The sequence below is a fragment of the Myxocyprinus asiaticus genome, chromosome 3, assembly GCF_019703515.2.
Source record: "Myxocyprinus asiaticus isolate MX2 ecotype Aquarium Trade chromosome 3, UBuf_Myxa_2, whole genome shotgun sequence".
Lineage (NCBI taxonomy): Eukaryota > Metazoa > Chordata > Actinopteri > Cypriniformes > Catostomidae > Myxocyprinus > Myxocyprinus asiaticus.
The window spans coordinates 53262787-53274951 of NC_059346.1; the positions used below are offsets into that span (position 1 = coordinate 53262787).

Below are 12165 nucleotides of genomic sequence, written 5' to 3' on the forward strand. Positions count from 1 at the left end.
TTTTTTTTTATTTATTTTTTTTTTTTTTTTCAGAAAAACGAATGCTTTTAAAGTGAATTTCACTTTACGGCTATATATGACCACAACGCAAAACAAGAAATAGCGTTGTCACTAAAAGTCTAGATTGTCCTCTTTTGTGAAAAACGTACAAGAAGAACTATCATTTTACATGTAGGCCTACATTTGACATCATTTGTTTAAGACGGCAGAGTATGCACCTTTAGCTACGGAAGCGCTGCAGGAAAACAGAGGAGAGGGCATGAAGGAGGGGTTCTTCTGGGCTGTTCTTGGACCGGAGAAATATGAAGAACTTTGACAGGTCTGGCGCCAAGAACTTGATCCACGGGATAAATAGCCCACAGCGTAGAAGCATTTTTTGGTGATGCTGCGAATTGATTGCTTATAGGCTTCCAAAACCTTTTTGAGAAGAACTGAATAACCTATTTGGAAATATGTGATCAATAACTTTTTTCATATATGCTATTTATTTAATCCATGTGAACGTTTGATTGAAAGCATGCCATATAATAACACCTCCTGAAAACCGCATTGACAATTGTGGGGAATTCTGCGTAAATTGACTTGAACAAATGAATGAGTTGGAGCTCAGTACATCGATCTGTGTTTATATAATTAACTCAGTGAATATATACATGTTAAGATCGTCAACTTTCTTCACGTGGGGTTTATGCATCCTCTCTTCAGATTCAAGATATCCTATATAAACAGAAGTTAACGGTGGATATTGCTGATTTGAGGTGACAATACTTTCAATTTTGAACTTGATTTACATATATCCTCAAAATCTTCTTGACATACTTAGACCAGACGAAAATGTAATGTATGTGGGTAATTCATGTATTTTATTTGATGTTGTCACTTACATGTAACACTGCTAAATTAAATTCCTAGCTATCGTAATGCAAACTGACTAATAAAACAACTAATAATTCTCCCAAAATCCCTTTTATGCAAGAGTAGGGCATATTTACTTCCTTAGACAGCCTAAACAATAAACTCAAAGTATTCAGTTTCATTTTAATAACTGATAAAATAATAATAATAATAATAATAATAATAATAATAATAATAACAAAATAGAAATAGTACAATAAAAGTTCAACACTGATTTAAACTTTTAGAATAAAGGTAAGAATTAAATCGACAGTCAATTAAATACTGTTATCTGTTATGTCTACAGTTTGAACACACTCTAAATTTGGCTGGGTTAAAAATAACCCAATTGGCAACCCAGTGCTGGGTAAATATTGTACAGAACACAGGTTGGGTTCAACTAACCCAGCAAAGTTGGGTTACACATTTTAACCCAGCAGCATTCAACCCAACATGTCAGCTCATATAGACAATATGCTGGGTTAATTTTACCCCATACATGTTTATTTATTTATTTATTTTTAACAGCAAAATCTGTATAAAGAGATTTTGCTGTAAGATAATATATATATATATATAAATATATATAACTTGGGTTGGCTATGGCGAATTTTACTGTCAGTGACATGACTCAGCCATTAACCCAGCAAAGTTGGGTTAAAAACTACCCAACACTGTGAAAATAACCCAACAAAATGACCCAGCAGACTCAACCCAGCAAAATTTAGAGTGCCAGAATCCACCTGCGTTCCTACTATAGGCTATTCTATTTAACATTGGAAACATGAAGCTTGCCCACATAATACAACTAGGCTAAAGTTCTTACCAAAGACGAATGTGTGGGTTGTTAATGTCGATAGTACAGAATTATCCAAAGCAAAACGTTGATGTCCGTCTTCTTTTGTGAGATATCTTTCCGTAAACCCTCGACTGAAAATCCTGTTGATTTACCCGGAGGCATGATTTAAAATAGCCCTCAAGCTTCTTGCACCGCAGCTTCTTCCAAATCTGACATAATTTCAGCAGCAACCTGTGTCTCCCTCTCAGGACAGTCCTGTTGTTTTGTGCTCTGAAGTCATTTCTCAGGTCTACAGTCAGCATTTCGGAGAATGAAAAGGGTTCATTGAATGGGACGAATAAAATACATTTCCTGTTGACATTGTGTTGGTGTCTGGAACTCTAAATAACAATGTGTGAGATGAATGTAATTGTTCATTGTTTTTACTATACGAGAATTATCAAAGTACAAAGTATAATTGAATATCGATTCAAAAACACGAAGTGAACCTTTTATATACTGGGTCAAATTAATTGTTGAATGCGGAAACTGGCTGACAACGGGAAAACATGTTATATGCGTTTTTCTCAACCTGCACGCTTAAGGGAACATTGAGTGGATGGGTGCACGCTGTTTGAGAATTTGGGGGTAAATATGAATTGACAGGGGTAGGTTCTTATTGTGGGACTCCAGCCGACTGGCGCCAAGCGCTCTTTAACAAACGGAGTCCCACTTAATCAAGGATCTGTTGACGAGCCTCTTAAAGGTACACGACTGCTTATGGAGCTTTAAAGCTCAGATTGTGACTCTGCTGTACCCTGTCGGCCGATTTAACGTGACCTAATCGTGCACAGATTTGTGTGCTGGGGATAGTGTTCGGATAAAACTATGTGTAAGCCACATACTTGCAGGGCTATGAAAATAGCAATGGTTTAAAAACTTTGCGTGATCAGTATTATTCCTTCATGTAGGCAGTCCGACAAATCTTCTAGCCGAAATCAAATGGATCGTGGGAAGAATGTAGCATTTCTTCACTTTTTTTTCTTTCTTGCCTTCTAATGCATCTATACCCTGTTTATACTTCAGTTGAACTGTTCAGTAACTGTGCAAGTTTGGGGGGAAAACACACCTGTATCAGTGTATATGCTTCGTAAAGACAAATCTTTTTAGGCTATTTATTGTTGTTGCATATAACTGCTGTTAGCCTTTGCGTGCAGTGTGCATTGCCATTATTTCTTAAAAACGTAGACAATTTCTTTCATATAAAATTGCAGATATGTCAGTCATAAATAACATAAAAATGATTTTTGTAAATTGCAAAGTTTCTTCCAATTCCGACATCGCTGCATTAAGATCAAGAGAGCACCCGGACTCAACACACAAGCCGGGGAAAACGCTCTCTCATCCGGCTACCACAGCCAGATAACCGTTCCTCTGTTAGGTAATGCGTTTGGGGGGTGGGATTTCCAGATCCGCAGTCTGTCATTGGTTAATATTTTATTCTGTTGACATGTTTTCTCACTGCAAATACTTCCGACACCTTCTAGACACCCTCCTCCCTTCACGATCTTGGCTGGAGCTGTCAAAACCACGCCTATGGAGCTCAACAATTGGTCCAGAATGCGTAAAATCTGCAATCAAGAAGGTTTGGTTCATTAGTGCTGGGATCCAGTGTGACGGGACATGTAAGACAGACCCAGTAACACAGTGGTCAGGGAAGAACCTTCCAATTCCACATCAGTGCTCACGACTTTCGCATCCATTTTACCGGAGCTGCTCTAGTTTCTAGACTTGGACAGAAGGACAACTGTAAATCTACACAGAAGTATCAATGTTGCTCTTTTGAAGGATATCATCGCTGAGCTGCAATCCGGTAATCGTAAACGGGGGTGACATTGACCTACCAATCTTCTACAACTACTGTGAACCAGCATTCTGTCGATCAGTTGTAAGAGTGGTTCACGGACTTACGCCAGTTATAGGCGCTGTTATTTCAGAATATTATACTTTCATCTTGCTTTTTGGATGCACCGATGAGAGATCCAGTTTTCACAGCGAACGCCATGGCTTATCACCCCTTTCACTCGCACAGGCCGGCAGACTTCCCTATGTCAGCTTTCCTTGCTGCGGCTCAACCCTCGTTTTTCCCAGCGCTCACTTTACCGCCGGGTCTCAGTAAACCGCTGGCGGATCATGCGCTCTCAGGCGCGGCTGAGGCTGGACTACACGCGGCGCTGGGTCATCACCATCAGGCTGCTCATCTCCGCTCTTTTAAGAGTCTAGAGCCAGAAGAGGACGTTGAAGACGATCCTAAAGTTACATTAGAAGCTAAGGAGCTTTGGGATCAGTTCCATAAAATCGGAACCGAAATGGTCATCACTAAATCTGGAAGGTAATTTGATCACATATTATTTATATTTTTTCGTAGAACATAAACTTGGTAATGTTTATGCAGTTACTTATGTGCACTCTGAACAAGTTTTGTAGCCTATATTTCATAATGGAAAATTATATATATATGTGTGTGTGTGTGTGTGTGTGTGTGTGTGTGTGTGTGTGTGTGTGTGTGTGTAGTTAATGTGTCTTAATGAGATTGCGCTATATGAGGGACACAGCGTACATAACAAAAAAGGGCTACGGTTTACTATGTCATTAATTTATAAGAAAATAATTGGTATGTTATCGCATTAGATTAAGGTATCCTTCGACTGAAAATATCCTCGTGAAATATCCGTAACCAGTTTTACGAGGATATTGTATTTGCACGAATGTGATAGAGCCTATACCAAACGAGTAGACAGGAAAATGATATTTATTTGTGTCAATATGACCTTAACCTTAAAGCTAAACTATGTCTCCTTATAATTAATTTCTTTTAAAATGTCAAATAAATATTTTTATGAAAGAAATCGGCCCCAGACCCATGTTTTGATATCTGTTCCGTCCACAGGAGAATGTTTCCTCCTTTTAAAGTGCGCGTGAACGGCCTGGACAAAAAAGCCAAGTATATACTTTTGATGGATATTGTCGCGGCAGATGACTGTCGGTACAAATTTCACAACTCTCGATGGATGGTCGCAGGAAAGGCCGATCCGGAGATGCCCAAACGAATGTACATTCACCCGGATAGCCCGGCCACGGGTGAACAGTGGATGGCAAAGCCTGTTGCATTCAATAAACTGAAACTGACCAACAATATATCGGATAAACATGGATTTGTAAGTTACATTATGTTTCATTTAATTCTGCTGTGCAAACGTCTGTATGTAGCCTAAATGTAGTTTTGTTATAGAAATAACAAGTTGTTGTTTTTTTTTTTTTTTTGTTTTTTTTTTTTTTTTTTGCTAAATGTTATTTTCATACAGTGGTAGGAGGCCTATGGTATGGAAAGGAGGCAGTTATAAAGTAAATAAAGGATTAAAATAAAGTTATCGAGGTGATTAAGAAGTAAAGCCGATTTCGAAATGCCAAACAGTTTGTGCGCCTCTTTTCCCCCTTTTTTAATGAGAGTGGTGTTGTTGGCCACTTTTTCAGCTACAGTGGGGGGAATGTGCAGTCATTAGATTCCTAAAGGGTTTTCAGTGTTTGTTGCCTAAATGAAGCATGAAAGTTCCGGAGAGCAGTTTCCTTTACATTAAATGCCACAGGGCAAAACATGTCCCATGATCGACCGTGTGAGCCAAAGATATATATATATATATTTTCTTCTTTTCTTTCTTTTTTTCTTTTCTTTTTTTTTTTCTGCCCAGTCTATAGGCTATGACACTATTTAAAACAAAATGCAAAACAGCCAAATGGCAATTTAGAATTTTTTTTTTTTTTTTTTTTTTACTGTAATATAATTGGCTTTTGTAAATAAAATATTACAAACTATTATGGGATATAAGCTACTTTTATAATTAGAGTAGAAGACTGGTGAAGGCCTACTGCTCTCATAAACCCCCACAATATTTTTGCCAGGATGTATGGAAAAATTAGAATTTAACATCAGAAATCTTAGCCATTTTTATTGTACAGGTTTATTCAAAATTGTTACCACTGCGATTCTGTTAGCTATCTTGTTGACAGTACGGAGCATTAACAGAATGACTGTTTTCTACCTTTCAGACCATTCTAAACTCAATGCACAAGTATCAGCCCAGGTTTCATATCGTTAGAGCCAACGATATTCTGAAACTCCCATATAGCACTTTCAGGACGTATGTTTTCCCTGAGACGGATTTTATTGCTGTCACTGCATATCAAAATGACAAGGTAAGTTACAGTAGAGCAAATTAAACACAGAGTTGAATAAGCCATCATTTTATTTAATGCATTGTTGTTGTTAATCATACGTTGAGAAAGGGAAGAAGGTGTGTTTATCTTACCTTACACATCTCCTATGTTCTCCTTCTTTTTCTTATTCTTCGTGAATAGAGTTGATTATAATTGGAATGACAGTATACGAAGTCTGGTGGTCAAATAAGTTTACAGGCCAATCAAAATCGATAAAGGCCACTGAATACTATAACTCGAGATCCATTTAGCAAAACGATATGCTCAACAATCAAGTGACCCGTAAATAATGTAACAAATAAAACGTAAAATGGCCATCTTCGGTGTGAAACTGCACTACACCACGTGCCACAATTGGTTCGGTTAAACAAACAAAAGTGTTATGATTTAGCAGCTTAATTGTAAACTTGAATTGAATTAAATGCAATTTATAAAACGAATAAAAAGTACTGTTTATAAGGCCATGTCGACATCGATCATTGACCCAAGAGTTACTTGGGATCATTCGGGTCAAACCACTAATTAGTTCCAGAATAATTTTAGACTTATAGACTATTCATTTGAAATACCCCGAGCGAGATCACATTTAAAATGTTTATTTGAATGTTTCAATTACGTTTTAAATGTAATAATAATAATAATAATAATTTCACTCTTTTCTTAGATCACACAACTAAAAATCGACCATAATCCATTCGCAAAAGGATTTAGGGACACGGGGAATGGAAGAAGAGAAAAAAGGTAGGGATAGCCTATTATGTGTAAACGTTGTACCTACATTTTAAACTAAGGGATTACAGTTATTTACTCATTTATAGTTGATTTAGTAAATCTGTGGTTATGTCAGTGATCGATTTGACATTAAACTAATTTCAGATTGGTTTTCAGAAAACAGTTAGCTCTGCCGTCGATGCGCTTGTATGATGATCAATGCAAAGCCGATAGAGATGGAGAAGATTCGGACGACTCATCCTGTGAACAAACTGCTGGGAGGGGCTCAGTCCACTCACCGACTGGACCAGTATCAAGTCCACATAAGTTCAACAGATCCAGAGGTAAAACATATGTATTATAAGGCCATTTACAATTTTCTATACATTTGTAATAGTTGTGACAACTCCAATAAGACTAAAAAAAAACATAGCATTCAGACCCGTGCATATGGATCTGTATTATAATATACATCATACATAATTCGCTTGCAATTTGATAGATTATAGCCTACGAATGTGCACTATGCAGCTCCGTAGGGTCTACTTAAACAATGGAAAATGTTGCATGTTTGAAGTAAATCGTTTATTTAAAATGAAACCCTGAGTTTCATTACTGGTTCGACACGAAAGGAATCCCTCTCATTACATGTGCAATTAATTACATATCCAATTAATATCCATAGCCATAGCTTTGCTGTATGATTTGAGATTCATAACTGTTATCTCTCTCTCTCTCTCTATATATGCATCTAAACGATTATAGGCTAAAATGATTTTTTTTTAAAGCTAATAAGAAGGTACTGTCTATACTAGAAAATGACACAACTTTATTTTTCAAGCATTATCATGCATTTTGCCAAACTGTTGTATTTAATAGACTGTTGTAGCGTAAGGGAAGAGATCTCGCTTAAACTTTGACCAGTGGCAATTTATTGTGCATGTTTTGGAGCAAAAAGATGCATTTATTTAATTTGAAAGCCCATTATTTTGTCTTCAAATTTAGCTGAAGCAAAATATTACATTTTGTAACTAATTCGACAGAATGATTAGTATGAAGTCTGCTGGGGGAGTTGCAACAGGAATCAACAACTTATCTGTTTGCAATTTTCTTTATTATCTGTGGAGTGTTCATGGCATAAGCAAATATTTGTATTTGTATTTTTTTTTACTGTTACATCACCTTGGCTATTTTCGGACTTCTTGCTATTTTAACTGCATTACTGCAGTGCAATTTGTGAGACCAGTCCAATCAAAAATTAGATTATCAGTTGTGCCAGTAAAATATATTTATAGATCATCAGGTTAAATTAGAAATTGTCAAGTTACATGTATTTACAAAAATTAGATGATGGAAGATTTTCATCTGAAAGCCATTACAATTAATTAAGAATTTATTATTTTTCCTTCAAACTTCACAAATCCCCAACGTTTTGTAAAAGCAAAAGTCACACTGTGCCATGGTTGAATTCTGGCACATAGGAAGGAAACAGCCCATTACATTCATCCCCATTTAACCATAGTGAGTGATGTGTTATTTGTAAAAGAGTGGAAATAACAATGTAAACTCATAACAGGGACAGTTGCTTTGCTTTTCTGTTTTATCAAAAGAAAAGAAAACTAATGTGGCTAATATATTTCTGTTTTCCAGATGACAAAAACTGCAATGAAAGTGACCACGACGAACTTGACCAACATGATGACAGGTCAATCAGAGTTAGTAGTCCAAGCCAGGGACCACCATCACCATTCAGCCCCCGTTGTGAGGACAGAGTCAAGGACAGATCTAACCTGGAAAAGAAAGGGGACTTTTCAGATTCAAGGAAAGAGAATGACTCTGTCTTCAGTATCCCAAACCTGGAAAAGGACAAGCTGGACAGCAAGGATTTGAAAGAATCAGATACCTCCAAAAAGGATGGAGACTGTGTAGGCCTAAGCACAGTCAAAGATGGCTTTTCCCCTCTGATGGTTCAAACAGAGAGCCCATCGCATTTTAGTACAGGTCACTTGCAAAGTCTAGCCTTCTCTGGTTTACAGAATCAACATTTCTTTAACCCACTGAGTACAGGACAACCCATATTATTTCACCCTGGGCAGTTTGCTATGGCTCCTAGTGCTTTCTCAACCATGGGCATGGGACACTTGTTAGCCTCAATGTCTGGAGCAAGTGGACTAGAGAATGGCGGCCTCTCATCTCAGACTACCAGTTCACCAACTCCTTTCCCATTCCACTTATCACAACATATGCTTGCATCTCAGGTATGATGACTGTTTATGATATGCATTATCTTAAATGTATTTCAAACCTAGTTTCTAAATATTTGCCGACACCTTCACACATGCATCTCCGCATTTAATAAAGCATCCCCAGAGTTGTATACAGTGCCCAAATACTTTTATAAAAACTGACTCAAGTATTAAAGTAGCTGATATTAAATACAGTTAAGTATCAAAAGTACAAGTAAATGGCATAAATAATGGCAGAGCTGGCCATTGTTGATTCATACAACTGATACCTTTGTTCAATTTAAATGGTAACCATATTTTATTCACTTAAGAACTGCTAAATATTCAACACACTCTCACTGCAAAATCGTAAGGATTCATACGACTTTTCCAAATTTGGCTAAAACAGATTCCTATCATGTTTACACACTCTACTGATCGGTTAGGTTTAGATGACGGGTTTGGGTAAGGGCATAATATTAATAAGTATGTCCTTAACTCCTCGTGCGCGGAACTAACGAAATTGCCATACGAAATAGTCAGCTCCTAAAATATGTATGACTTTTCATGAGATCGGGTTGAAATATTACACATATAAACAGTTCTCCAGGAAAGGCGGGAGGCCTGAACAAACGTTAAGGCAGTGTTTCCCAAAAAAAAAAAAAAAAAAAATGTATAGCCAAAAAACTCAGATTATAATGTGCATGAGCATTCTATTATCTTTTAGATTCCCGAGTGTAGACACAACACACGCTGTCCACGGTTCCATTTAACTTAGATTCAGATTCGCGAATCGATTCGCAAAATGAATCGTTCAGATCGCTTTTTAACCAATTTGTACAGATTCTAAAGAATCGAATTAAGGAAAAGATTCGACTCAAATATATATATATATATATATATATATATATATATATATATATATATATATATATATATATTATTATTATTATTATTATTATTATTATTATTTATTTATGTATTTTTTTTTTTTTTTTGTAAAAGTATTCATTTTTACTTCAACATGTAGTGAAGTCAGGGCCATAGCAAGGTATTCAGGGACCCCTAAATGTTTATTGCTCTGGGTCCCTTTCCTATTAGAAAATACGGTTTAGAATTTGATGTGGGATCCTAGAATTGTTACCACCTTTAACCCCACTAGCTACGGCCCTGAGTGAAGTCATCAGAAATCTTATATTTGAGTAAAGTACAAACATGCAAAGAAATTTACTTAGTAACAAGTATTTGTATAGCCTAGCCTTCCTTTCAACACCTCTGAGATTACCTAAGATTAAAGTGATTCATAAAGTAGCTTCTGAACCTCATCAAACTCTTAAGTTTGAACAAGTTTAACATTCTGTGTCATAACTTCAAAATGTCAAACTGTCTCCTATCACTTCACAAATTATTTCTGTCAGAACTGTTTAACAAGCTGAATTTGGAATCATGCCTAAACACAGGCTAGGATATTGACAGAGAACATTCAAATTATTGTATCAAGCATTACCCCTAGTTAACATATGTGCATTTCGATTATGTTTCTCTCAACAGACTACTCTTAGGTTACATCAACATAATAGGCAACAATGTGATGACTATATTTGTATTTATTATCAAGCCAGTTTTATTTCCCCTTGTTGGTCTGATTATGAATTAAAATAGCTTATTGTTTTGCATTTAGGGTATCTCCATGCAACCATTCGGGGGACTGCTACCATACCCGTACACATACATGGCGGCGGCGGCGGCTGCAGCAGCAGCTTCTGCTCTCCCGGCCGCGTCCTCCCTCAGCAGGAACCCCTTTCTCAACTGCACGAGGCCACGATTGCGATTCAGCCCCTATCAGATACCGGTGTCTATTCCCCAGGGCTCCGGTCTGCTTACAACCGGCTTAACAAGCACACTGAATGCGGAGTCAGAGTCATCGAAATCAGGCAGCAGGGAGAGCAGTCCCATATCTGAGCACCAAAGCCATAAAACCGGCAGCAGCCAAAATACGGGATCTACAAAATCTTCAGTGAAGGATTCTGTTAACGAACTGCAGAATATACAGAGACTGGTCAGTGGATTGGAAAAACAAAGGGAAATGTCCCCCGGAAGCGATTCACCAAAGTGACCCCATGATGTTATATAACACACCTGTTGACTCTTTCTAATTACATAATTTTGCTTAAAAATGTTATGAAGTGATGGCTCGGACATTGCGACATCGCTTATCAAGTAGGCCTAAAATATCACGGGCCCCATACCTGGATTTCAAGGAAAAATGCATGTTACCCTTTTTTCACCCGGATCTGGTACAAGGCATGCTGGCGGCGAATGACAGACAAATGTGAGGACCTAATTTAAATTTAGAAAAAAAATAAAGGCGCAGTATTTCATCTATGGACTGTTCGTTATTCGACCCGGGTTATCATGTAGCTAGGCGTTCATCCAAAACCCTTTGGGACCAAAATTGTCGTTGTATATTTCTGAAAAACGACTGTTAACAGTCTCTAACAACATCTGAGTTTGGCCGACGATTAAGTTTCTTGTGTCTGGGACCTGTTGTTTTTTTTTTATTTTTTTTTTATTATTATTATTTATAATAATAAATGTAAAAGACGTGTGTAAATAAGGAGAATGCATTGAAGGAGACGGATTTTAATTTATTCAAAACTGTATATTGATGTGTAAATACTATTAGGTCTCAATTTGTTACATTTCTATATTTTTCCCATTTACAACTATGAGCATAGGAACATTATCTAGCGCTTGAGAGCAGGATACGGAATGTGTTTGGATGTTTGCGATATCCTGCCAAATCTACATGAAGGAGAAGCAACTACAAATCAAATACATTTCAAGGCTATTTCACTTCTTAATTTGAACACAGCGGTTGTCCATAGGCAGGGAAAACTCAGGTTTCTTTCTAATCTTGCATTGAGAAGGTCATTGTGTAGTTTCTTTTATGAGATCTATTTAAACACATCGGTGCTGGATTTTCGGGTAAATGGACGATTTTGTTGCATTCTCTAAATTTCAATAAAACGAAAGTGTTCATTATTCCTTTGTATTACTTCATCTCTTTTTCTGTATAGTTTTTCTAGTAAATATGCATAGCCAACACTAAATGCATGGGCAGGAAAAAAACATTTCTAGAATACAACTATTAGGTAGATTTAAATTCAAAATAGTTGGCTGTCAGTATTTTGATATTTGGATTTTGGTTCTAAATCGGACCTGATATTTTAAACCTGGTTCTTTCGTGTGACATTTTTCTTGCAACTTTTCCTTGTAGGT

At 36.9% G+C, this 12165-nt stretch overlaps 1 protein-coding gene across 2 annotated transcripts; it reads left to right on the top strand.

Moving 5' to 3' along the window:
• The first annotated feature begins 3307 nt into the window (after positions 1-3307).
• On the top strand, positions 3308-11918 carry LOC127428824 (T-box transcription factor TBX2b-like). Of its 2 annotated transcripts, none has more exons than XM_051677443.1 (7): positions 3308-4064; positions 4623-4890; positions 5780-5926; positions 6612-6688; positions 6824-7002; positions 8309-8916; positions 10565-11918. In XM_051677443.1, exons 1-7 carry the CDS (start codon positions 3706-3708, stop codon positions 10997-10999), a joined length of 2073 nt encoding a protein of 690 aa, XP_051533403.1. In that variant the 5' UTR covers positions 3308-3705; the 3' UTR covers positions 11000-11918. The 2 variants fall into 2 exon arrangements, with proteins under 2 accessions (XP_051533403.1, XP_051533411.1); XM_051677451.1 differs by having other exon boundaries at positions 3309-4064; positions 6836-7002.
• Positions 11919-12165: the final 247 nt, after the last annotated feature.

What these genes read in the sequence shown, in the direction of transcription:
- LOC127428824 (XM_051677443.1), top strand. Translation starts at nt 3,706, where the DNA reads ATGAGAGATCCAGTTTTCACAGCGAACGCCATGGCTTATCACCCCTTT. An exon ending in CTGCATATCAAAATGACAAG is followed by an intron (nt 5,927 to 6,611) that starts GTAAGTTACAGT and finishes CTCTTTTCTTAG; the next exon opens with ATCACACAACTAAAAATCGA. An exon ending in TAAGTTCAACAGATCCAGAG is followed by an intron (nt 7,003 to 8,308) that starts GTAAAACATATG and finishes TCTGTTTTCCAG; the next exon opens with ATGACAAAAACTGCAATGAA.